Source organism: Candoia aspera, chromosome 1 (assembly GCF_035149785.1).
Source record: "Candoia aspera isolate rCanAsp1 chromosome 1, rCanAsp1.hap2, whole genome shotgun sequence".
Taxonomy (NCBI): Eukaryota; Metazoa; Chordata; class Lepidosauria; order Squamata; family Boidae; genus Candoia; species Candoia aspera.
Genome location: NC_086153.1, coordinates 48,219,597 through 48,247,462, shown reverse-complemented (window position 1 = coordinate 48,247,462; position 27,866 = coordinate 48,219,597). Strand labels below are relative to the sequence as shown.

The following is a 27,866-nucleotide window of genomic DNA, read 5'->3' as shown; positions in this document are numbered from 1 at the left end:
GGTATTCTTAATAACAACCAAATTTGTGTAATACAGCATTCATACTGCTTTGATAGAAGCTGCCTAGTAGATTCTCAGATTCTGATATGGGTAATGTGGAAAGGAAATTATTACTATTATTTATTTATAATATTGTTTAAATTGTTTATAATTTATTTACTATAAATATTTACCAAGGTGCAGTACAAATCAGAAAAAAAGCACAGCAGTAACAAAATTTCATCCAGGAAAATTAGTTCAAATATTAACAGCCAATTATTAAAATGAAAACCAGCTAAACACAGCAAGCATGCATATTTAAAAGGTTGCCCTGCAATACAACCAAGCAGGTATACATCCATAATTAAAATAAAATAAAATAGGTATGAATGTAGGTACTGTCAAGGTTAATGAGGGTTAGTTGGTATAACTAGGCCCTATATTAACCAAAACTAATCAACTAACAAACTTTTCAAAAGAAAGTTTTTTCAGACCCTTATAAAAGCCACCACACTTTCACAGAGTAAACGGGGAGCTGATTCCAGAGTCTTTGAACCAGGTCTCTAAAAGCCTAGATAATGCTACCCTGGAGTGAGAAATAGAAACAAAGTCCAGCTCAAAAGAATGTAAGAGCAAATAAGATTGTAGGGAGAAATAAGACCAGGCAGATACTGGCGGGGTTGTGACCGGAGGGCTCTAAACATAAGCACCATTAGTTTAAACTGGGCTCTGGTTCAAATAACCCAGTGGGGAGCCCTGCAGTGTAACGTGACATGACGATAGTGTGCAAGGTCTAGGACAGCCCAAATGGCCCTCTTCTGAACTATGATCAGGGGATGGAGATTGGAATTGGGAACACCTGCCAGGAGTGTAGTCTAGGCGTGAAACATTCATGGCAGTCTCCTCTTTCTGGTTCCTATGAAAGTCTGCCCAGTAGTGACGCTGTGACATCAATAAAATCCCAGAAAGTCAGCTATCACCAATCAACCAAGGCTGCAAGTAGAGGAAGCAGGGGTGATTTGGGAGTCCCGGAGGCAAGTATGGGGATGGCACAATAGAAAGTGGGAAGGATGGTCAGGCCGAGACCTGGCAATCTCCTTTCTTGCAGTAGACTTGTGTGTGGCTGCTTTTTCACTTCAGTGAGGCACTGAAGGTGATGTGGTGCACCTTACTGGGGTGAAGAGACATCATGATGTGCCACAGAGAGATGCTTCATGTTCAAAAGCAACTTCAATCAGCTTTTGCAATAGATTGAAGAGATTTCGATGGCAGATGTGCAGAAAGCTCCTTCAACTACTGGAAGTGCCTGTCAAACATGAAGGTGGCCTTGGAGCAGCATGAAGTATAAGCAACACGAGTGCTTTACTTTTAGAAGGGGGCTATAGCATCAAGGGTGTGCTTTGATTGAGCCTTGCTTGAAACAAATGCCCCCTCAAAGATGAAAGAGTTTTCTGCATGCATGCTGCAATGGAAATCTCTATAGGGCAGTTGGGTTGTTTTTAGTGGGTGGTGTTTTGGGGAGTGCTGATATGTTGGATTTAATGCTGTGCTTTTAGATTCTTTTCATTATTTTGGATTCTTTTAGAGAGTCAAAAATTTATCTCGTGGCCTTCAGAATGACAACGCCTTCAAGGCCACAATTCTATGTTCATAAAATAAATTTGCTGAGGATTGTAACTTCTTCTCCCTGCTGACTTCCTCCAGTGAATGGAGAGCTTGTTCTCATTGTTGATGATTGAAAAATGAGTTATTTATGCCAGAAACTTTAAGATGCCATTAATACTTTATTAGGTTGTCAGACTTGAAGGAAAATGACTTTTTAATGCATGTTGTAGAGATACAGGCAGGATATTGGAAACCTTTCAATTGCACATCTCCTACAAAAGGCAGAGAATTCCTTTTCTGCAGCATCTGTTTGTAGAGAATTTATATTTAATATATGTATATCCTGCACTTTTGATTTTCTTGTGAAGTCACTGGATGTCCAAGCCTGCCTAACTTCATTCTATAGACTGTATTTATAAAGCACTTTACAGTTGCATGCGCTATTCATAGGTTTGTAGGATTTGATTTATACTATAGTGTATATATCAGATTTGTAGCCTAATCTGTCCCTGAAGTTCAAAGAATACTAAAATGGGGGTGACCACATAGGCTCAGAAAGAGTGAAGTGTGCAGGCTTTGAACTCAAAGTCCTGATCAACAATTGCAAATTCTGTGGGTCTCATGTGAAAGTGTCAAATAGGAGAAGCAGGAGGAGGCAAGTGATGTGTGACACAGAAGGATTCTCATGGTTTTGGAGAAGGGAAATAACATAGAAAAGCAGCAGCTTATTGGACTCTGCCAGTGGCCTTACTTGGCAGATGAAGGAAGGTAGGTGGGAGTCTGCGGTGGTGATGGGGGACTGGATAGCAAGACACATAGGGATAGCTGACATGGTGATTTTTGGACACTAAAGATTCCATAGGCAGGAAATCTTTGGAGGTAGCCAAGAGCTATGGGCTAAATCACAGAAAGGAAGGTAAACCAAGAGATATGGTGGGAGGATAATAGGTATGAAAGACTGAAGGATATTAAGGAGATAGGCATACAGCAAGTTCCCAAAGTCTGTGTTGCTCAAGCAAGGATCAGATCAAGCAGGAGATCCTTTAAATATATTCCTTCCATGAAGTATTCATTGACCTGCCTGGGTGAGCCAAGGACTCAATCTAGATCCCTAATGGGTTTACAGAAATTCCCAAGCATCTGTCATCTAAATTTCAGTGCTCTCCCTGTAGGGGGCTTGCTTAAAGATCCAGCAGCTAGTGAGAGGACCAGAGTTTGGAAGAATGTTTTCTCTGTTGATCCTAAGATTTTTATCTATTCATTCATGAAATATATATCCTGCTTCAAAATGTCTATAATCTTCCAATTTGCTACAATAACTACATCCTTCTAAGAGTAGATTAGGGTGAGAGATATTGACAGTCTCAGAATCACCCAGTGAGCTTCCATAGCAAAGGATGGATGTGAACTTGTGTCTCCCCTGTCCTAATCCAATAGTCTAATAACCATAGACTGCCCTATTGGTTGCTTATTTATTCTGGCCTCAGCTTTCTACTATATGTTGCCAAAAATGGCATTTCCAGTTTTCTTTCTCCTCTGTCTTCATTCTTCTGTTTGGCTAACTTTAGAGTAAAGGTTTTGGATTAAATGGATGCAGTTTGGCTTCTGTCTGTGGTTCATTTAGCACATTCTCCTGCTCAAGAGTCTGGCAAGTAGGCAGCAGTCAAATGAGTGTAAATACAAACAATTAATTAAATCAATGGAGTCTCCTTGCGACTTAATCAATAGCTCTTACCATTTGGTTTCAGAAGCCTTCTAAATGAAATCAGTACATATCATACGAATGAACGAATTCCTTTGTGTGATTGCTTTATCCTATCGATTGATTCAAGTTTGTATGCATATGTGTGTATGTTATTTTTAAGCATTAAATTGCCTAAAGGTAAACATAACTTGGCACTTTTTAAGATTTGTTTTCATATGCTGCCCCAAAAGTTAACATCTGCATTATATTGTTGCATAACTCAGTTTATACAAACCTAGTGCTCCACATGACATGCCCATTAGAGGTCTAATTTTGAGCATGTCCTCCTTCTGATCTGTTTGAAAGAGTAAGATTGGAAGCTTCTGCATCCAGGTTTAAAGTAACTGAATTTGTCACATCCAAATTAAGAACTATAATTAGCTCCCGCCCTTTGGTACATCCTTCCCCCAGAGGTGAGACAAGCCCCCTTGCTCCTGGACTTCCACAAAAGATTAAAGACCTGGTTTTGTAGGCAGGCTTGGAATGGGAGGGCAAATTACACCTGGGGATGGCTAGCGCCATGAAGTGATCCGGAGGGACCTACCACACTGAAGGTCTGATTAAGATTGCTTTGCCATGTGGATTTTATTATATTTATATTTTTATTGTATTTTTAACTGTAATGGTTTTATATTTTAATTTTGTTTTATTGTAAGCCGCCCAGAGTCCCCCCGTTGGGGAGAGATGGGCGGTGAATAAATTTATAAAATAAATAAATAGATAGATAGATAAATTGTGGCTTATTGGGAGAAATTGTAATCAGACATTTGCTCATGATTTTTAAATAAACTGTAGTTTAAATTAGCATTTTTTTTTCTTCAGGCATAACAAATTATGGCTAGTTTATGGTTAGAAGCAGGTAATTCCCAGCTCCTCTGCTGGTCATAGGAGGGGAACATTGAGTCCTGATGGCTTGAACAAGCTTGCTTAAAAGACTAAATTATATTGTAGCATCACATCTTAATTGGACCATAGAGATGGGGGATTTCTTGGTGGGTTCTTTGCATAAACTGAAATAGTGGATTTTTTCCATTGAACAAAATTAGAGGAACCCAGTTCCCAAATTGTGCACCTTAGCTTGTGCTGACATCAACTCTAGATTGTTATCAAAGTAAGAATTTTATGGATCTTTGACCAGCTTCCTGAGAAGTGCTGTTAATCCCTATCTGGGAAAGTTTTTAAAGGCAGTCCTCAGTTAACTACAGTAATTGGGAACAGAATTTCCATTGCTAAGCAATGCAGTTGTAAAGCACAACGTCTCATGAATCCATCGTTTAGGAAGGGCAATCCCAGCACTCCCCATTGCCATCATTAAGCAAGGATTGTGGGTCATTAAGCAAGTCCCAGGTGGCTCATAGGCCAGCGGGTAAAGAGCAGTGCGCAGTACGAGTGCAGCCAGGCCGAGGGTAGCTGCTGCTGGGCAGGGGAGGGTGCAAGTGACTTTACGAGTGACCTGCAACCTTCCCTGCAGGCTTCCCCATTAACTTTGCTTGTGGGAAGCCAGCAGGGAAGGTTGCAAATAGTGATCATGTGACTGCGGGACACTGCAACTCTCGTAGGTGTGAGCTGGTTGCCAAGTGACCAGATCGTGATCATGTGACCACAGTGGTGCTGGGACAGCCTGAACTTCAAGGACTGGTCATAAGTCTCCTTTTTCAGTGCCATTGAAACTTTGAACGGTTGGTCAACAAAGTAAGCGAGGACTACTTGTATTTTCTTTCTCTGACCACCAGAACCCATCACAAACAACAAGGAATGAGTTAGGGAGGTCACAAGCAAGTTGTATTGGAAAAGATTGACACTTACCTGTAGGGTGCATCTTTATTTAGAGCAAAAAAAGTAATTCGCAGCCCAGTATTCCTGCCACAACAGTAAGTTATCATAGCAACATGTTCTGCCAAGGAAGTGGCACTGTCTGATGCAGGCCTTGTTGCTTACTTGCAGCCTCATTGCAAGCAAATCTCTCTCCTCGTTGGTTGTCTTGCTTGGTACATCTGGTGGAAAAAGGATCGGAGGAAGTCTTACTTTTGGATTCCTACTTTCAGAAATTTAATTTACTTGGCCTAGGCTGACAATGAAGACATGTTAAATATTACGAAGATACTAAGGGTTAAGAAATGCTAGTTAGTAGGATGCATGTGACTTTGGTTTCTGAATTCCAGCATTTGACAAAGAACTTGTTGAATTGAATCCAATTATTTATATTTCACTTTTATATCTCAAATTACCCAAATTTCCAGTGCTTTGTCATTTATATAGGAATAACATACGAATTCGTAGTTTCATTCCATGAGAGATAATTCCATGTTATCTGAGTTCTATAAAAGTGGAGCCCTTAATTGTTTAAGTTGTAACATCTATATGTTACAACTTACCTTCTTATGGAATAGTGTTGTGCTGCATGCTCTTTTGCCTGAATATTTGCCAGGGAATTAGAATAGATCCCAAGAGTTCTAGAAGCAGTTATCCCGTGTTTAAATTGCAAAGGAGGCTAAATATTGAAAAGTGTGCTGTAGTTACCTTGCATCTCATTCCTCTTTCATAAATCTTCCCTCAACATTTAAAAAAAATGCCTTTTTTATCTGGAGACCAATTTATTATCTCATTGCATGAGACATCTTTTTTGCCTGCCCCTATATAGCTTATTTGTAATAATCCAATCAATGTAACTCCAAACATAAGTCTGATGTCCCTAATTTGAAAACAATTTCCTAATTTAAAAACAATGTTGTAGTGCAGGTGACTCTGAACTGAGATTTAGTTAACAGCCTGTTGATCTGCAAGCAACAAAAGAATTCCATTCACTTGCCCAGACCTGTGGCATTTCTGTTCAGATTGGTGCTGTAATGAGCTATAAACACATACCTGAACTGGGCAGCTGGTACAAAGATGTTTTATGTAACCCCCTTCTGAGTATTGACCATTTGCTAAAGGTCATCTGTATTAAGCTCTGGATCATGAACACAGTGAAACTTTCTTTCAAGTAAGCATGCTTAGAAACAGTTCTAACATTGTAATGAAGAGGGAAATGTTGGTCCACTTTCTTTTTTCAAAAAAAAAAAAAAAGCTTATTAAGGCAGTTGACCAAGTACCCCACAGCTTCCTCCAATATAGAATATTGTTATGTTGCCTTAGTCAGAATATGAAGGTGTGGCCTCTTGGCACAGTGAGAACGAACCTCTGTCTTTCAAGCTTCCTTCTCCTTTCATGTTCTTTCTCCAAGTATGTATGGGGATTCCAGGTCTTCTTATTTGGTGTTTCCTTTGAAGTACCAGAAGTACAGTTCATGGTCACCTAGCAAACTAGGATTGCTTCTGCTTTTCAGAGAAAGTGAAAAACCATCATTTGCTCCTCAGGATGAAATGTCTATGATTCAACTGAAACTGGAGAAAGCTGGCAGGGGAGGGAATGAAGGGAGCAATGCAAGACTAAGCCCCCTCAACACCTTGGTCTCACAGTGCCAAACCTTGGTTTACAGAAACTTTCTTGGTGGAAAAAAAAACAGAGGAGACAATGGAATTAACAGGAAAAATGCTATGACTTCCCTCCCCTGAAAAGAATCTGTAGACATATTAAAAATGGAGAAGCATAATACACTTCTTTATTTCTAGTAAATAAGAATCAAAAGCTCAACACTGTATCTATAGCAAAACCACTGACATAATGAACTATGCTTGTTTTGGGAACCTGATTTATTTGTTAAATGTCTGTTCCAGTTTTCCTCCAGGGGCATAGCATAGGAATATGCCACTTTCTCCTTCATTTTTTTCCCCATAGTACTAATCCTGTGACATAGGTTGCATTTAGGAATAGCAACTAGCTTAAATTCACCCTGTGAGCTTCTGTGGATGAGAGTAGATTTAAACTTCAATCTGCTACCTTAACCATCATGCTGCACTGGCACTCTTACAGCTTAAGCAACTTCTGTTTCCTGTCCAGCTCTTTTGGATTTGAGTGGAAAACTTGTCATTCTTCCAGGCTTGTTTCATTTCAGAGATGATTGCATGCTCTGTGTAATGATATAGCTTTTGCTGCTTAGAAGGTGTCAACCCTACTGTAGAGGTAAACCATTTTATAGAAATCTGTTCTTCTGGACTACCTAATGTTTTGTTCTAGCTAACTCCCGAGATGCATTTAGCATGGCATACAGTATGCAGCTTGACCATTAACCTGGCTGAATACCAGAGAAATCTTCAAACTGTTGACTCCCATTGCTTCCATGTGTAATTCAAGTTCCTTTTCCCCCACACTATAATAGTTAGCAGCATGCCCCTTTCTGGGCAAGCAGAAGCATATTTTCAGATGACTCAGTTGGTGCTGGTAGAACAATTAAACTCTATTATGGTGAGCTACGTTTCAAATCATGTGAGAGATTCTGGCCCTTAATCTACTACTGCCAAGCTGGAGCATAATAAGTACTTCAACTCATTTAATAGCAGTTACATTTAACCTGATTGTGCATAAACTGACCTGTCACCAGCCTGAAAGGGTCAGCAGGATATTCAGCTTCCATTATGTGAACCTTAGTTATTCAGAACTCCTTTCCAAGTGAAGGTGAAGAAATAATTCTTCTTGGTAACAAGGAGCATATTCAGAGATTTTTAAAAGCCAGAATGTATCCAGACCCTCTGTCCCTGGTTTGTATAGAATTCTATCAAAACCAAAATGAGTGTTGACTTCTTTTCTAACAAGCCAGAGTCATAAATAAATATCACACACTGAGATATTATTCTGGCTTGTTAAGAGAAAAGATAGCACCAGGGTTCTCCCTGGATTGTTTAATTTTCCTGGGTGATAGAAAGAGATACACAGGAGCACTAGGACTCTTACTTGTTCCTGATATTGTTTATTTATTTATGTTATTTATCGAATTTTATCACCACCCATCTCCCCCACACCGAGGCGGGACTCTGGGTGGTTTACAAAAACAAAATTGAAAATACAATACCACCATAAATACAACAAATATAAATATAAACAGATAAAAGATATAAAATATGGTAGAATCCAGATGGCTAAGATTGTACCTCAATCAGTGAGTATCAAGGGCCATTCTAAGGTGCTAGCCATCTCCACAATTGACTATTCCTCTCCCCGCTCCAGACATGCTGACACAACCAGGTTTTTAATTTTTTGTGGAAGTCCAGGAGCGAGGGGGCTTGTCTCACCTCTGGGGGAAGAATGTTCCAGAGGGCGGGAGCTACTGCAGAGAAGGCTCGCTTCCTGGACCTCACCAGATGGAATTCTTTTATAGATGGGGTCCATAACATGCCCTCTCTGCATGACCAGGTGGGACGGGTCGATGTGATGGGGATGAGATGGTCCTTCAGGTAACCTGGCCCCATGCCATGTAGGGCTTTAAAGGTGATAACCAACTCCTTGAATTGGATCCGGAAGCATACTGGGAGCCAGTGCAGTTCGCATAGCAAAGGAGTTATATGTACCACCTTTGGGGCACCTAAAATTGCTTGCACGGCTGTGTTCTGGACCAGTTGAAGCTTCCAGATATTTTTCAAGGGTAGCCCCATGTAGAACACATTACAGTAGTCTATATGGGAGATGATCAGGGCATGAGTGACTGTTCAAAGGGCCACTTGGTCCAGGAAAGGGCATAATTGGCGCACAACACAAAGTTGAGCAAAGGCCCTCCTGGCCACGACTGCCACCTGCTCATCAAGCAGGAGTCGTGAGTCCAGGAGGACCCCCAAATTTTGCACTGGGTCTGTCTGGGGCAGTGCAACCCCATCCCGGACCAAATATGACAATTTCCCAGATGCTGAGGAGCCATTAATTTACAGCCACTCCGTCTTACCAGGGTTCAGCTGAAGCCTGTTGTTCCCCATCCAGCCCTCCCCCCAGGCACCTGGAGAGGGTGATCACGGCATCACTTACTTCACCCAGGTTGGAGATATACAACTGGGTATCATCAGCATACTGATGATACATCATCCCGTGGTGATGGACCATCTCACCCAGTGGTTTCATGTAGATGTTAAAGAGGAGCAGGGAGAGTACTGAGTCCTGCAGCACCCCACAAAGAAGGGACCATGGGCTGGATCTCTCATCTCCTATCAACACCAATTGGGACCGGCCCTGGAGGAAGGAGGTGAACCAGCGCAGCTACACTGCCCACCCCCAACTCCTTGAGCTGACCCAAAAGGATACCATGGTCGATGGTATCGAAAGCCACTGAGAGGTCAAGAAGAGCCAGGATGGATGCACTGCCCCCATCCCACCAGTGATCATCCATAAGTGTGACCAGTTCCATTTCCGTCCCATAACCGGGCCTGAAACCTGACTGAAAGGGGTCTAGATAATCCGTTTCATCCAGAATCCTCTGCCCTGGGGTCTCAGCTGTTGCCATACTCAAAACCCGGCCGGGTACATCTCCGACAGAGGCACCCCTCCTTCCAGGCCCAGCCAGGTTTCGGTAATACACACCAGGTCTTCCCCTTCTTCCGTGATCAAATCACATATGAGGGGGGCCTTGTTGTTAAGCGACCTGGTGTTAAGAAGCAGCCATCAGAGACCAGGGCCCCAGCAAGTCGTCTGACCAGGGCCTGGGTCTGAGCATTGTTACCTTTTTTGACATCCCAACCAGCCTCCAAGTATGGTTATACTCAATATGATTGTAGGAACATATTTGGAATAAGAGCTGATGTTGTAATTGTTAAGATAAGTACAACACACATTGAATCTGCCCCCCCCACCACCATGTTAATGATTCTGTGGCTGCTACCAAGAGGAGGAATATGTGTACATGCATTTTAATATGTGAACAGAAACACTTCCTTTTCCTTTAAAATTCTGTTTTGACATAACATTGATGTGACTGTATGAGCAGCAACTACCATTGGGTAGTATACAGCATAGTGGTTGTGTTTGTTGATGAACAGTGGTGAAGCCGGGATGGGGGTGGTGCAGCCACCTCAGTGGTCCTTGATTTCTCAGCAGCTTTTGATAGCATTAACCATGGTACCCTTTGGGGCCAGTTTCGGGGGCTGGGAGTGGAAGGCACTGTTTTGTAATGGTTCATCTCCTTTCTCTGTGGCTGGTTTCAGTTGGTGTTGACAGCGTGAGAGGTTGCACCTGTGGCATCTCACTTGCAGGGTGCTCGCTCTCCCCTTTTCTTTTAACATCTACATGAAACTGCTGGTGGGGTCACCCATCAGTTTGAGGTTGGGTATTGTCAATATGCTGATGCTACCCAATTATATACCTTGACCCCAGGCCAACCAAGTGACACTGTCAAAGTCCTGACCTAGTGCCTAGAGGCTATGCAGGCCTAGATGGGGAGGAACAGTCTCTGGGTCAATCCTGCCAAGACCAAATGTCTTTGTTGAGCTCCTTTGGGTTCTGGGGACATTCCACTTTTAGTCTTTAATGGAGTTGCACTTCCCCATGTGAGACTGGTATGCAGTGTAGGGGCCTTCTTGGGTTCAGAGATCCTGCTTGAAGAGTAGGTGGCAGCCTTTGTGCAGGTTCACCTGGTACACCAGTTGTGGCCATTTCTGGACTTGGGAACCCATTAGACAGTAATTCATGCCTTGAGCACCTCTCAGCTGGACTACTGTAACATGCTGTATGTGAGGCTGCCCTTGAAGACCACTCAAAAGCTACAGGTGGTCCAGAATGTGGTGGTGCAGGTAATGATGGGCATGTCATGGTACACACAGATGGCCCTACTGCCTTGCAAATTGCACTGGTTGCCAATAGGCTTCTGGGTACAACTCATGGTGCTGGTTATTACTTACAGGGTCCTTCATGGCATAGGGCCTGGCTACTTGAGTCACCTGTCTGTGTGTTTCTGCCCATCTGATGAGGTCAGTTAGAGTGAGCACACACTGAGTCCCATCAATTAAGCAACGTCACTGTGCAGGACCCAGGAAGTGTGCTTTCTTGGTAGTGGCTCCCACCCTCTGGAATGATATCTCCTTGGAGGTCCATATTGCTTACACCTCACTGATTTTTCACAAGTTGTTAAAAAATGAGTTGTTCTCCCAGGCCTTGGACCATGATAGTGATTGAGCCCCTTTAGGTTTTTTGGTATCCTTTTGATCTTTCTGTGTTAGGGTTTGGTTATATTCCATTTTCTTTTATATATGGTGTTTTCTTTTTTATTATTTTTAAATTGTAAGCTGCCCAGAGTCATTGTGGAGTCAGGCAGCCTCAAAACTGAAATATTAAATTAAAATTAAATAGTATGATATAGCGGTGAAACTGTTGGATGTGGATTGGAGAGAATCGGGTTCAAGTCCACCCTCAGCCATGGAAACTCACTGGATGACTTTGGGCCACACACTCTCTCTCAGTCCAACTTACGTCACAGGGTTGTTGTAGAGACACGTAAGAGGGAACAGTATGTACACCGCCTTGAGTTCCTGATTGAAAGGTGGGCTATAAATCTAACAAACAACTAGACACAGACACGTTTTTGAAATTAATTTGTTCCTATTATGAAACGTGAGAGCCAGTTTGGTGTAGTGGTTAAGGCACCAGATTAGAAACCGGGAGACCTTGAGTTCTAGTCCCACCTTAGGCACAAAGGCAGCTGGTTGACTTTGGGTCAGTCACTCTCTCAGCCCCAGGAAGGAGGCAAGGGCAAACCACTTTTGAAAAACCTTGCCTAGGAAACTGCAGGGACTTGTCCAGGCAGTCTGAGAATTGGACACGTTTGAACAGACATATATACAGTATATATAAAAAATGAAATGTACACTATGCCTTTCCTTACAAAAGTTCAAACTAGAGGAGAGATAACAGCTATAAAATATAGCAAAAGCAAAAACCACTGCAGGAAACAAAGCGGCAGATCAAGAGATGAATGGTTGAGGTAGCGGCAATAAAATATAAATATAAATTCCTAAAAAGCAACCATGAGTAGCAATATCTAGTTATGCTAAGGGGGAGAGGGAGTTCGTATGTACTGTGGATATGTTAATATCTGTACATGTAAATATACATCTGTACATTGATATGCATATTCTGCATATAAATAAAAGGGCAAGGCAGACTGGCAATAATTTGGATAGCATGAGAAAGCAAGACAATCCTATTTTGAGTATAAATTTAGTCTAGAACAAACTATTCATCTGCCCTGTTCTCCTATATGAGATGGGACAAGCTTCTTCCAGGAGCTTTTTCATTTCTCTTAATTCATTCCAGCTGCCCTCCCTTTCTCCTCTTTAATTGTTCTTTTCTGGGTCTTGGGCAAGCCTAATCAATGGGATTAATATCCTGAGAGCCTCTGTGGTTTTTTATGCTGTCACCTTGCCACCAATTTATCATTTCAGTTCTGCTGAAGTTTCTTCCACAAAGCCTTTGAGAAACAGGACAGAAGTAAGGGTCAAATGAGACCATTCCAGAAATATTTAATATTGCTATTGTCACCAATAGTTATTGGTGTGTGAAATGTTATTTAAAAATATACATTTCTGGTATTATGCTGAATATTCTCTGGTATTTGGGTTAAATTATAAGTGGTTCAGAAAGGGAACTCCGTGTGCTTCTAAATTGTTCTTGGTCTCCCTTGTAATTTGCTCTAATTAATTCAAGCATCCAAGGGCAGAAGGAAGGACTGAGTTGAAACTCATCTTCCCTTTTAGTTGCAAAACTACATGCTTTTCAAAATTCTACATTTTATCTTTAGACATTTTAATAAATGCCTCCTTTATTCTGTCTTTTTTTTTTAATCCAGACTAGAGGAGGTACAATTCACACTGATACCAATGGGAGTGAATAGCTTTTTTAGAAGCCCTACGTTTATGAGTTAGAAGAAGCAGATTTAGGACAAATGGCCTCAGGAGAACTCTCTGCCCCTTGCATCCCAGACTGAATGGCTATTTTTGTTGGCAAGGGCCCTGAAAAAGAGAGGGCACCAGGACTGTTTTCAGAAGCAACTTAAATTCAGCCCTGAGTGGGCAGGGCTTATACTTGTAGGCATTTTTTAAAATTGTTTTTGGAGACGGAGTCAACTTTCTTAGCATGACAAATCTGGCTAAGAAAATGTAATAAATCTCCCAGACTTTTTTAAAGTTTTGGGTATTTCAACATTTTGAAAGGAGTACAGTTGGTGCCTTAAGCCTTGAATGCTTGCACAGACTTCCTGTGTTCAATGAAGCAAAGGTGGGCTATAAATCCAATGAATAAAATGCATGTTGAAGCTTTGAGAGTATGCAACTGTGCTAGTTAATTAAAAGGTGAGAGGATGTTGGGTTGAATTGATTACCAAACCAATTGACAGATGCCACCTGTCAATTCATATATTAGATGGCAGAAATTTTTTATTTTTATGTCAGATTTTCCCATTCTGGCAACTTCCCAGTGTGTTGGCATTGGAACTCCCAGAATTCTGTAGTCACATAGCCAAAGGGAATGGAGAACAGGACAAAAGTCTTGGTGGGGGGAGGGTTCAGGGTAAGGGAGCGACAAGAGATGAATAATAACTTGTTGGGCAGTCAGAAGGCTTTTTATCAGAACAGAAGAATTACAGCCCAGTATGCAAAGTCCATCTATTCAGGGGGGCGGGGGGGAGATAATGAAGGGGGTAGGTTTGCATGACATGCTTGCCTATGGTTAAGGGAAGCATAATTTACTGAATTAACCTAATTATCTTGGTTCACAAAACAGAACCAAAGTGTAACCATATAGACTAGGTTTGCTCAACATGCTGGACAAAAACAGGGCCAGCTACTCTGTGGTTCAAAGCATTGTGTGAACCCTGCCTCTGTGGCATGAAGTGCCACTAAGAAGCTGAACAAACTGGATCTCAAAAGGAATGATCTTCTGGAATTAAGGAGAAACATAATTTTCTTCTCTTCGGTGTCTGACATCAGTGGAAACTAGATGGATCGGGCAGGGAGATTGTACCTATCAGGAGTAAGTAGGAGAGGCAGTGCTCCTTTCCATGGGCATCCATAGTGGGGGGCAGAGAGAACTGATGTCATGACTTTATTGTGCAAATGATGCAAATGCTGTAATTTACCTAATTTGCATGATTTGTGCGAGGATTTAGTGACAAATACGACATCATTGTGAGTTCAGCCAGACATCTGTGCTTCTTTCCTATATGCTTTTTCTTACACACACTACGGTAGCAGGAACAATTTGATCAGCTTGAGGGGATTATGCCCCACCCTTCCAATCTGTTGGACCCCGCTTCCCAGAGTCTTCGAGTTGGGCAGCCAATAAATTTAAATAATAATAATTTCCCCCAATGGTGATCATCTTTAGATATTATTTGCACAAATGAGCCATGTTGAGATAAAGGAGGTACTACAATGTAATACGTGTACATTGTTGGTTGGGGCAGCCATAATTTGTTCGCTGCCTAGAGTCACTTGTTGAGGTGGGCAGCCATACAAATTGAATGAATGAATAAATGAATGAATGAACTCATTTCATACAATATACCAATGAGGCACAGCTAGCAACATTGTGGAGTGCCAAGTGTTGTTGTTGTTGTTATTCAGGTACAGCAATGATTCCTGCTGGGATACCAAAGATAACACACTCCAGTGTTACGTTACTCATACACAATACTCTTTAGTTGTACACTGAAGTCTGTTCCTAGGTTCCATGGTACTTGAATTGCCAAACATGTGACTGCATTTGTTACATTTGCTTTCCTAACCCCCTTGATTGAGTTCGAAGGAAGTACAACTCTAAAACTTCATCCTTTGTTTTGATTTCTTAATTCAGGAAAAATTCAGTGAAATAATATTGATCTTGGTAAATTTCTAAGCTTCCTTTTGTGTCTCCCCTGGCCTCCCCTTAAGAATGCAATCCTGGATATCAGGGATCAGAAACCTGTGGCTTTTCAGGTTCTGCTGAATTATCAGCAGTCCTGGCTAGTGTGATGAAGGCTGCTATCTGTTTCTACTCAGAAGTAATGTAACTGAGTTGAATGGGACTTACTCCCAAATACGTGGTGTTCTATATCAGTGTTTCTCAACCTTGGCAGGTTTAAGAATTCTGGGAGTTGAAGTCCATGCATCTGAAAGTTGCCAAGGTTGAGAAACACTGATCTATATTTTTATGGTTCCTAGGAAGCCTTTCCTGCTGTTCTCCACCTCTTTGGTTTTGCTTGCAGTTTAAACAGAGGATTAGAATGAATTTTGCCAGTCAGTCCATCTGCTTTTGTCATAAAGGTAGCCTAGTAATATGATGGCAGTTAAATCCCTGAAATTAATGTTCTGTTTGGATGCTAACTCAGAAAACTTTGTTTTGTGTGTGTTTTAACTGATCTTTTTCTCATCTTTGAATTGGCTTTTTTGTCTCAAATCTCGAGGAATATTCTTTTGCACGTAGAACTCCCTCTGCATTACTTCTGGGTTGACTTTTATATTGAGAATTGTACCAATCTGTAATGCGGTTACTTTGTGAGCTACCTTGGCTTTACACAGGGACTCTGCTGGTAAGCAACAGACCCATTCATTCCTCATCGAGGCTCATTTGGGGGGAAAACAAACAGCAGGAACGAAGATCTCACTGAAGTTCTGATCCAGGCTGGTTCAGCCTTGCGGCACCAAATTGCCTTAGATAAATGGTTTGCCTGCTTCTGCCTCTCTAGTACAGTCCTGTCATTTGACTGTAAATACAGTGATATTCATCTTATAATGCATAAGTTTACAACTCAAGTTTTCTGCTGAAGGGAAATAACCATCTTGTAATTATGCCTTTGTCGGGACTTGTCTTCCACTCCCATGTACATCCCATGAAATGAGATTGGCAATCTGCGATCATGTTATTGATAATAAAAACAGGCATATTCTACTCAAGAAACAACAAAAGTAACACACCAAGGAAGCTCCACGAAGCTTGTATAGTACAGAAGATAGAGTCCTGGACCTGGGTTCAAATGCCTGCCTGGCTGCAAAGCTTTGCCTCTAATCGGTTCCTTTTTCTTTTTCAGTCTGGGATGCCATGACCCTGTAATCTTGTGCAACTCGGCCAGTTAGGTTTGTAAGCCAGATTTTTTGGCTTTGTCTAACATACCCAATGGTGGCTTGTTCAATAAACCACAGTAAAGCAATCTATAACTTAGCATGATTTTTAAACCCAGCATCATTCTCCTATTCCAAAACAATAAGTGTGTTTGTAGATGCTGCTTGGTGGTGTTTTTCTTTTCAGGCACTGTCATTTGGATACTCTTCAAAAAGTCTGGGATAAAATATCTGGGAAAAACTCTCATTCCATGAAAGCACCCAGGATTTCTCTTTCAGTGTATAGTAATGATTTGGAGTGGTTTCTTCACGATAATGCTGTGACTGCGGCAACCTGGAGAAGCAAGGCTTGTTGGAGCTTTAGTGCTGTCTAGTGGCAGATGCTTGCATGTCTCTCTTTCAGAGATTGTACAGATAACTTTGGATTTTAAAACAAGGAGCAAAAAGCTGTTTTTCAGTAGAGTTTTCAGATGTCAAGTTACATTCCTCTTATAATAAGCTATTACTCTGTCAAAAATGTGGTCAAACATTCCAGTGATTATTGCAATACATTTTGGTGTATTGTGCTATTATGTTCAACTTAACCATGTAAATATGCAGGGCAGGGGTTTGTGGGATTGTGCTCTTGTTGTGGCAAAATATGCCAAAAAAAGGTGGCAAAGGATAGTTTGGCTAGCATCTGAATGGTATCTTTTTCTGATGCAACATACTGTACTTAAAACAGCAATATTAAAAATGTGGACAGAGTGAAATTCTTAGGGAGGAATTTCTCTCTGTATAGTATGACCGGATTCCATCTTGGGTTTGGTTTGTATTGGTTTTTATGTTATTTGTCAACTGCCCAGAATTGGTTGGAGTTGGGTGGTGTCTAAATTGAATGAAATAAAATTAATAGGAGGATATGGGGTTTTTTTAGACTGAGGGTATCCTTAGTCTTTGGGGATATGCAAGTAACATATGCAAAATAATATCTCAGGTGTGGAAGATCACCTCCCACGTTAACAAAAATTGCAAAATACAGATACAGTATTGTAAAGGCAGATTCTTTCTGTTTTAATCGTAATCAAGGACATAAGCAATCCAATCTTCCTTAACTTTTTCTAGATATTTCGTTGCTCACACAGGGAAATACTTTAATGCCTAACAAATGCTTCTCAATAATTAATTGGGTATCAATCGTAATCAAGGACATAAGCAATCCAATCTTCCTTAACTTTTTCTAGATATTTCGTTGCTCACACAGGGAAATACTTTAATGCCTAACAAATGCTTCTCAATAATTAATTGGGTATCAAAATGCCCAGTTTTGCTTTTAATTTCTGATGCTACTGTCTGACTGACATCAGTGGAGGGAAGACTAAGGCAACGCCAGGATACATGTTCACCAAAGTTAAGAAATGGCATTGCTCAAACCCTTTCAATACTTCCATGCAGATGTGCCATTAAAGAAACATAAAATAAGAATTTTTCTGCCATGGTGAAATAGCCATCCTTCTGTACTTATGCAGAATTGAATGCTTACTTGGTTTAGGCATAAATGTCACCTCTCAATATTCCCTTTACGTGTACAGAACAGGCCAGCCCTACCAATACTTTCAGCCAATTGAGAACAAAAATGGTTTGGGTGCTATCAGTTTCATTCTGCTCTGTCTCTTGTTTGCAGGTACCAGTATTACCTACAAGTAAAAAAAGATGTTATTGATGGACGATTGCGATCTTCATTTGAACAAGGGATAAGGTTAGCTGCACTGGCAGTTCAAGCTACATTGGCAGCTCAAGGTACAGTGACCACACCTGCCCATTCTTTCCCATCTTACCTGCTTATTTAACCATAACGGTAAATTCCTGTTAAAATGGAGGCGGCAACTCCTTAGGGAGAATATTGACACTAATCTGCATTCTTAAAAGCTTAATACTGTATATTTTGGAAACAGCAGTGGCATTACATGGCAATAGTTCCTGAAATGAATTGCCATTTTCTCCTCATACTGAAGTGAAAATTTTTAGGATTCTTGCAAGAGGCTGAAACTGAACACCATAATTAATGGTTAGGGTTAGGGTGTATTTGAGTGTGAGAACTTGTAATATCCTAACATACCATGCAAATGATTGCATTAGTTCTAGTCCCATAATTGGGATACCCATCCAAATTTATAGTGAACTACATTAGAAATAGTGGATTAGGGCTATAAATAAATGGGATAGGGTTTGAATTCATGGTTCATGTTTTTTCCTCCAGCACTGCTGCATTAGAAGGTGAATTAAAAAGAAGGCTAGTCATACACCACTGTAGCTATAAAATCTGTTCTGCTTCTACCATTTTTCATTTATTATGTATTTAAGCAATGGATTTCTACAAATATAATGTCTTTAAGCAATGGATTTTACAAATGTAATGTAACAACAACCTAGGTTCCTAGTTTCCTTTTAGCACATTAGAGGAAAACTAAGTATAATTACCCATGACATCAAACTTGGAAAGCTATAAATTGCTGAAACTATGGTTAAGGAGAATAACTTGGGAACAAAGTGGTTTCTGATTCTGGCTTGTTCTCACTAACCAGAATTTAAGCTAATTCACCAACTTTGAACATGGTTGGTAATTATATCAAAGTCATAAATGAATGTTTAGTATAAAATAGGAGAGGATGTTTGCATCTCTAAAATTAGCTACAGCTTATCGTAGGAGTAATCATTGTTCCATGTGTCAACTAAACTAGGTTTATGTTTTCTCAGGTCATATCTATAAAAGCTTGTTTGTGGATTGAAATGAAATATGTCTTTATTATCAGAATGATATGAGCACTGAGAAATCCATATGCTCACATTTTTAATTTTAAGCTGTTGTTCATGACTGATAGGTGATACAGAGAATTCCAAAACGTTTTTTTTTAGTACTGTACCATTTTTATTGTTGGTATGCATACTACCGTACTGTATTCAACAAGTTTGTATTGATTGGTTTTAAAGAAAGTGTGCATTTATGATGTGAAACAAAATGAAATTGCATCCAGTAATAATGTCAAATTGTCCTTAAGGGATTGCAGGAATATTTTGACTGGAATAATTTGTAAGGGGAATTTCCAGTATTAAAAAACTTTTTGGGAGACTTTGATTCAAATGAAGTAAAATAAAAGCTCTTGGGCATTCCCCCCCCCTCTCATGAAGCTGTTTAAAAAGAGATAAATGGAGAACCTTTCACAAAAATATTAGAGACTTTTAAGCAGTATTTCCATTCTCTTTCTGCAATTCCAAAACTTATATGAAACAAAGAAAATCCTTTACTGGAGTTTCATTCAGTGTTGAATGCAAGTGAAATACAGGGTGAAATCCATTGGCCAGGGAGAAGAAGTCCACTAGTGAGACTTCCTCTTTCTGCCCTCCTTACTTTTGCCCATTTTACATCAAAAATTTCTCTGGAACCCTTGAAAACCTTCTAGTGTAAGCATGTGTCCTTCCACTAGTGTACAGTGGGGATTATTTCTGTCGCCACAGGATTACGATTAGATTCCAAACAGTCCTTAATGCTTCTGAAGAACTTCTGCAGAGGAGAGTTTATTTAGACAGTATAAACTATTAAAGTTATTATGAAAACTTGAGAAAACCCATTCTGGATCAGATAACAATCATCTAGTCCAGCACTCTGCTTCCCTACTTTACCCAGTCACATGCCTCTGAAAACCATGCGACCATGTAAGAGAGCTAAAAAGAATAATTTTCTCATTCTGATCTTCTCTGGCACATATGGTTTCATGAGAAGTAATCACTGATACTCATAAATATATTGAATCCACTTTTAAAGCAAGATGGTGGTTCTTCCAAAATTTTGAGAAAGGAAAATATTTTGAGGAAGATCCAGGAGAGAAAGCTGTGTTGATTTTTTCACAAATTCAGTTGTATTGGATAATTGTTTCTCTTTCTGCTCTTCTTATTTTAACCAGGGGAAGCATGCACCTAATTCTTGCATTGAACTTTGTTTACTTTTGATGTTATTTTTTTATGAACATGTAGTATGTGACTAAGCCAGCAGTTGACTAATCATGTATAGAAGCCCATTAGAAACAAAATAATCCCAATATTTTTGTTATATTTTGTTTTGGTTCTGATTTTGTTGCTTTGCTTGGCCTGTAAATATGAGGATTATCTGGGTGGCTAGCCACAAGTTATAACTGGCTGAATTAATTTTTTTTGACTTCTTGTATAGACAAGAGTCATATAAATGCCTGATCTGAAAAGACAATCAGATACACAGAATCTGAAATTCAAATTCCTACGTTGTTTTCTCAAAAGAGGAAAAAAAGCCCTGCATATATTCCAAAAAATATAGACACTGGTTGATATGAGTGGGAAAACAATTTTGTAGTCTGAATTTTATTTTCTACCCTTACTTTCCTAGAAGAAGGCAGTATGAGCAGCATTCCCATAGATCTTACATAGGAACAGTGTACAATATGAAAAGGAATCCCCATAACTCTTATATATTAATAGTGTAAAATGTGGGTAGGAAGGAATTCAAGTATGAATTTTTGTCCCCCCCCCCCCGTTTGAACAATATAAACTCACTTCAAGAAAAAAACGAATACAAGCCCTATGATCTCATGACCATTCTTTTAGGTGAGAAAGTTTTCTTTCTTCATATCCAAGGATTTTGGCCTGAATATTGAACACCCCTGCTTCCCCCATGTTAAGCCTTTGAAGAACTTTTTAGGAAGGAGAGTTTCATAAGAAGTAAAAGTTGAAACAATTAGTTTCTCATTTCTCTTCCTTTCATTTTCCCATTCAGTTGGCTTTGGAGACTACCCTCATTTTGAATCTCATGATCTCCGGCAGTATGTTTTATTTCCTATGGTGAGTTAAACCCCCATCCCCTCTTCATGTGTTTATTTATTGAATTTGTATTCCACTGCAGTCAAAAGAGACTGCAGTTGGCAGTTCGCATATATGGATAAAAATACAATAAAATATCCACAGTAAAAAGATTAAAAACAGTATCACACCATTACTCAATCAGATGGCACAACTCATCCCTCCAAGGCTGTCCAAGTAACTCCATTTTTAATAACTTATAGAAAGTGGGGGGGCAGATAAGTTTTCTGGAGAGAAGGCATGCCTGTGACCATCCAACCCACCTTGCCTCACAAAAGTGTGGGATGACAAGCAGGTTCTTCTGAGATATTTAAATGAGGTGGGTCAAAAGTGGGTGGAAAAGGCAAGAAAGTATTCCAGTCCCAAGCCATCGCTTTCTATTTCAAAGATAGTTTCATAAACTTTCATCCTTCCAGTTGTCCTTTCTTTATGAAATGGTATCAGTAATGCCTCCACCCAAGATCACTTGGTATTTACACAGATGCTTTGATCTCTTTTGGAGAAAGTTATGCTACATAAAACATTTAAAAAGTTTTTTAAAAAATATTAAAAGTAATGCTACACATAACAGAGATCAGAAATCAGATTAATCTTAAATTTGATGCAAATGACGGGATCTCAGTTTTCATATTGAGGGAGGCAGTGCAGTGCAGTGATGAAGTGGTTGAAGACCACCCATACCTGTGTCAATTAGCTGGGTGACTTGGTTCATAGTCACTGGCAAGAGGGAGAATTATGTATGGTTCCTTGAGGTCCTGGAGGAAAGGTGGATTATAAACCGAGAGCCAATGTGGTATAGTGGTTAAGGTGCTGGACTAGTACTGGGGAGACCCAGATTCTAATCCACTGTTACTTATAGAAGTTCACTTGGCGACTCTGGGCCAGTCATTCCCTCTGAGCCTGCCTGTCTCACAGAGCTGTTGTAATAGGTGTAGGGAATGATGTATATGCCACCTTATGCTCTTAACATTGTAATAGGCCTTCCTGAGTTGTGCCCACCAGGAGTGTTAAGGTTTGCAATTCTCAAGACTTCTCAGCCAGCACTGAGGTACCTCTGGAGCCGTTTCTTTCTTAAATGAATTACAAGCAGGGGGAGGGAGAATTAAATTAATTAAAAGTCTAACCCATTATAATCATGCCCCTACTTGAAAATCTCCTTGCATGTCTATGGGTATTCATTTGTTTTTTTAAAAAGCAGACATTATTGGCAAAGGGACATTTCTGTTGTTGTTTGTAGTTGTGCAAACACAGAGTGTGTTTCCAAGGTCATGTCTGGAAATGGAAAGTCAGTCCTCTTAGCTTTGAGTACTGCTATCTCTTTGCCAAAATCATTCCTATTTCCATATAAATAATTTCAGAGGAAAAAATGAATAGCTGTATACTTTGCTGTAAGCAATAAAGTGTACTTAGCCATCGAGACAAAGGAGAAAGTGAGCCACTGCATAGCCTGCATGAAAAAAGAAAACTGCATGGAAATTGCAATATACATCTACATGGATATGCACTATACTTCAGTACTGTTGCTTCGTCAAAATTTGGGCCGTTTTTCTAGTATAAAACAAAAAACCACCACAGAAATGTATCCCTTGCCCCAGGCCTACAAAGCTGCCTATCTCATAGCAGCTTTCAGTAATTTCAAGTCAATCATTTACACCAATGATAATAAACAGCCTTCTTTGAAATGTAGAGCTCACCCTTCAGAGAACTGTTTGTAAGAGATGAAAAATAAGAGTGGGCAAACATTCCTCTGAAAGGAATCTACCATTTTCCTTAAGATACTTCTTACACAATTCGTTGAAATTGTGTCTACCTCCAGCGAAGTTCAGAGAGATATGGAATATACTTTGTAGAATGGTTGTGAATCTAAAAAAAAAAAAAGTGACTTGCTTCTTATGCAATGGATGGGTGCCAAAACCTGAATATTAGCCTTTAACATGTGTCTGTACTCTGAAACAGATAGTGGATGTAATCAGTCTATCACATCAGGTATTTGAAGTAAATCTCTCGATGTCAGCAAACTCATGGGTATCTTCTGAAGCTAAAATGATGCTGTTTGTACATGCTGGCAATCAATTAATAAGTAGCTAATCCAGCCTGCTCTATCAGTAACTTTAGCTAGCCTTGTTCTTTAGCAAGATTCATCCACTGTAGTAAATTAAATATCTATAAGGACTATTTTGAGAGCCAGTTTGGTCTAGTGGTTAAGGCACCTGGCTAGAAACCAGGAGACCATGAGTTCTAGTTCCGCCTTAGGCATGAAACCCAGCTGGGTGACCTTGGGCCAGTCACTCTCTCTCAGCCTTAGGAAGGAGGCAATGGCAAACCACTTCTGAAAAACCTTGCCAAAAACTGTAGGGACTTGTCCAGGCAGTCTCTGAGAATCAGACACAATTGAATGAATTAAAAAAAAGGACTATTTTAGTTAATTAATTAATAGCAAGTCCGCTGAGTGGGCACAATATTACAGTGTGTTTGAATGCTGGTGAGATTTGCTTGCATTGTATTGTGCACTTATATTGTGTTTGATTTTGTGCTGCTTTGGTATGTGTGAAACAACATTTCTTCAGCAGTGAAAAGAACAAAGTTATGTACACAGAATGCCTCACAGGTGACTAGCTCTGTACAGGCACGGTACAATGCCATTTTTCATTAGCACTCTTTCACATTTTTCAGTGTCAGGGACAAATATTACAGGGAGGCCGCAGTGAACAAGAAGTGAGGCATTTTGGTTTAAGTATAAATACACACCCGTGGGGCATTCCAACGACAGTAATTACTAAAAGAGCTACTGAGAAAGAAAGAAAAAGAAAGAAAGAAGTGTAGATTCCATTTGTATCATTCAGTCCACCCAGTGATTTTACATACGGCATACGAAGACCTTGTTTAAAAACTAGGTGTATGTTTCTTAATGATGAGATTACAAACATATATATTATATATAATATGTGTAACACCCTTCAAATAACATGGGTTGCAATACTTTTGATCACATAATGCTAAGCTGTCCTAAGTGGACAGCAAATAAAAAAAGGAATTACTCTTTTACGTTCTTTTTTTTCCATCTTGAAAGTTCTAGTCTTTTATTTTTCAGTATTAATAAGCTGTTCTAATTTTCTGTGCTTTTTTGCTATAGGATGTATTTAGCTTTAGAAACAAATTATTTCTATGCTCAGGAGGAATTTTTATAACCTGGCAAGTGATAATAGTTTCTAGGTCCATTCCCTGGCCTCTCCAAGTACAGCTGAGAAAGACCCTCTTCAAAATCCTGGAGAACTGCAAATTAGCATTCCGCAATCTGGTATATTTTAGATGGTTAGGACTACATCTTCCAAGATTCCTAGTTATACTAGAGCATGCCAGGTTGGAGAAGATGGGTACAGATCTGCTGAGCTTATTGGACCAATCGTCTGAGTTGACATAAAGCAATTTCCTGTTTTCCCAATAAAATGGTTAATGCCTTGGGATAGCAGGTGTTGGTTTGCCTTGCAACAAGCATAGCTTGCTTAAGAGTGCTGGTTTTGAAGCACATTGGTTTCCTTCTGCCTTTCCCTGATTTTCACACTTTAGAGCAGTGTTTTTCAAACTTGGCAACCTTAAGATGTATTCAACTCCCAGAATTCCCCAGCCAGCATGCTGGTTTAGGAATTCTGGGAGTTGAAGTCCACCTATCTTAAAAGTTTCCAAGTTTAAAGAAAAACACTGCTTTAGACTTTGTTTTGGGCTAAAGTTAATATGTAGGTATTTTAAGCCAAATGGCTTCCAAATTTATGGCTAAACTTAAGGTGCCTTATTTTCCTATTTGTGAGGCAGGAGATTTTCTGTTGGTATGCTTAAAAAGTTGATTGGAAAAGATGAGTTATCTTCTGGACTTTGTACAAGGAAGAGCTTTATGCCCCTTGCGGTAAAGTGATACAGTTCAAGATTGCTCAGTTTGTAGGCCTGTTCCAACTGTTTAAATTTTATCTCCCCTAACTTTCCAGTATTTTCTTCGCTCTTCTGCCATTCCCAAACTGATCCTGACTTATTAGAATGTTTGGTTCAATGTAACTTTGTGTTAGAGAATGTAGTCAACGCAGCTCATAGAGCAGTGGTATTAGGTGGACAAAATGAGAAAGGACAATAACTGCTCATGCAGCTGCATTTTGAACCAGCTGTACTTTCCAATTAGTCTTCAAGGACAGTCCCATGTGAAGCACATTACAGCCTTTCATCTCAACCCCAAGCTGAATAAATGATGCTGCTGAGATTTTGTCCTGATGCATGGAGACTATAAGAGTCAGGATGAATGGGGAGAAACAGGCTTAATCTTAATCTTGGCAAAACAGAGTGGCTTTCATTTTAAGGGCCTGCTAATCATAGCTATTTACCATCTTTAATTTTTGATGGGATGAAACTGTCCCAGGCAGAACTCTTAAGTGAATTGGTGGTCCTCCTGGACTCCTAGCTCCTGTTCAATTAGCAAGTGGCAGCCGGACCAGGAGGGCATTTGCACATATCCATCTTGTGTGCCAATTATATCCCTTCCGAGATTGAGAGGTCTTTCTCTAGTCACTTGTGCCCTAGTCACCTCTTGCTTGGACTATTGTAATGTGCTTCACATGGGACTGTCCTTGAAGACTAATTGGAAACTACACTGGTTCAAAATGCAGCTGCATGAGCAGTTATTGTCCTTTCTCATTTTGTCCACCTAATACCACTGCTCTATGAGCTGCGTTGACTACTGGTCGGCTTCTGGGTGCAATTTTGGGTGTTCGTTGTCACCTATAAAGCCCTTTATGGCTTGGGTCCTGGTTGCTTACAGGGCTGCCTTTGTCCTGTTGTTTCTGTCCAATCAGTAAGATCTAGAAGAATTGGTGTGGCAGGTCCCAGCTGTAAAGCACTTTAACCTTGTGAGTCCTAGGAGACATGCTTTCTCTGTAGCAGCCCTGTCGAACATTGTACTGCCTGAGATCAATTATGGTCCTGACTCTGTTGGGCTTCTCTAAAGATAAGATAGAGGGCTAGATAGGATAGAGGGCCCTGCTCCATTATGATAGTTTTGTAAGGAGTAGTATGTGTGGCTATCCTCTCCGGTGTGCACCATGTATACTTTTAATGAGTGTTTTTGTTTTTAACTATTATTTTCTTGAAATTTTAACCCCACTTAGAATCACTCTGTGATCAAGGTGGCATACAAGTTAACTAAATAAACAAATAAATAAAAGCAAATTAAAGGCTTGATTCTTTTAATGCCATTCTTTATTCACGATAAACATAGTTCTTTGTTATTAATTTATTTTTCAGGATTTGATTCAAAATGAAGCAATTTTGGAGGAATTGATTCAGAAAGTAGTCCAGGAACACAAAAATCATAGGTTTGGTCTCCAAACTATTAATATGTACATTGTTGTCAATATGCAAAACCTGTGTGTCTTTGTTATCCTTTCTAAGTAATCACTATTCAGCTGATAGACTATTTCTTAACAGCTTTTTTTCTAAATCGTGCAGTAGCTTTATATTGCTTGGAATGCCATATCTCAGGAAAAGAATGTCTGTTCCCATGTCAGCCATGTTAGTTAAATGAAACTTGTTAAAGATTTAGGGGACAAACAGTGAGGGCACACAGCTGATGCCCTTCCTGTAGGTTTCTCAAAGTCATTTGTTTGGCCGCTTTGGGACAAACATTTATTAATTTTGCTGTGACATGAGGGCACTGTTTTTGCTGAATATTTCTGAACTTTGTCAGTTTTCATGAAAACACTCCATGGATTATAAGAGAGGTCCATATTTTTGTCCTTGTATTATTGATGGGGTGTTAGGGTTAAGAAGTGGTAGATTGCCTATAGCTATTTGCTGAATGCATGGCAGATACTACACTGTAAAACCTCTCTAGCTTAATCAGAAATAAAAATTAACACAATGACATCTAGGAACTGGGTGGCATGCATCTGCACCATTATAATATCTCCTTTGCTTTTGTTCATATTTAGCTTCTGTTTACAGTATTTGGATAAGCTGATGGACAGAAGACACATGAATATTGTAGTTATCCAATATAATTGGATAATTATTGTATTGTCCTCAGTAGCTATTATGTGTTTTTTATTCTCTTTGTTTTATATTATAAGAGGGTATTTTTAAATATTAGCTGGTCTCAGTCGCCCTTGCGAGATGAGCAGCCATGTAAATCAATTAAATAAATAAATAAACCCAAGCAGAGAGGATGTTTGACACTGATGCCCAGCGTTACTTTTATAGTGAGATGGGCGGCATATTAAACCAACCAACCAATAAATAAATGTTAAAATCTTTGGCCTTCTCAATAATCCTGTATGATATTTTTGTTAATTTTATTTATAGCGGCCTTTCTGCAGCAGAAGCAGAATTGCTTTACATCAGGGAAGTGGAACGACTAGATGGATTTGGGCAGGAAAGTTTTCCTGTGAAGGTAAGGGGTTAGAAAGGAAATGTGAATTAATTTCCAACAGAGCAATGATAATACTATATTGGTGAAGTAAAACATCTGAATAGATAAATGCTAGAAATTACAGCAATGCTGCTGCTTCCATTTTTTTAAAGCCTCTTGGATGTATCAGATGTTGGAGGAGGGGGAAGAAGCTAATTTGAGAGAAGAGATAAAAAGCTTTTATCTGTTCAGTGTTAAGGGATTGGGACCCATCCTGCTGCAGTCAGTCTTGGCTATTACCTCTGAGAACTAATGTGTTGTTGTGATTAAGGTACCAGACTTT

The 27,866-nt window shown here is 39.8% G+C and overlaps 1 protein-coding gene across 1 annotated transcript in view; it reads left to right on the top strand.

Annotated features, from left to right (window-relative positions):
* The window catches only part of PTPN14 (protein tyrosine phosphatase non-receptor type 14), a 73,007-nt gene that overhangs the window by 12,236 nt on the left and 32,905 nt on the right, over positions 1–27,866 (top strand). Inside the window, exons 3-6 of the mRNA XM_063303486.1 lie at positions 17,936–18,051; positions 21,056–21,120; positions 26,422–26,492; positions 27,478–27,565. Coding sequence (XP_063159556.1) covers positions 17,936–18,051; positions 21,056–21,120; positions 26,422–26,492; positions 27,478–27,565 — 340 coding nt within the window. The remainder of the gene's footprint in view (positions 1–17,935; positions 18,052–21,055; positions 21,121–26,421; positions 26,493–27,477; positions 27,566–27,866) is intronic.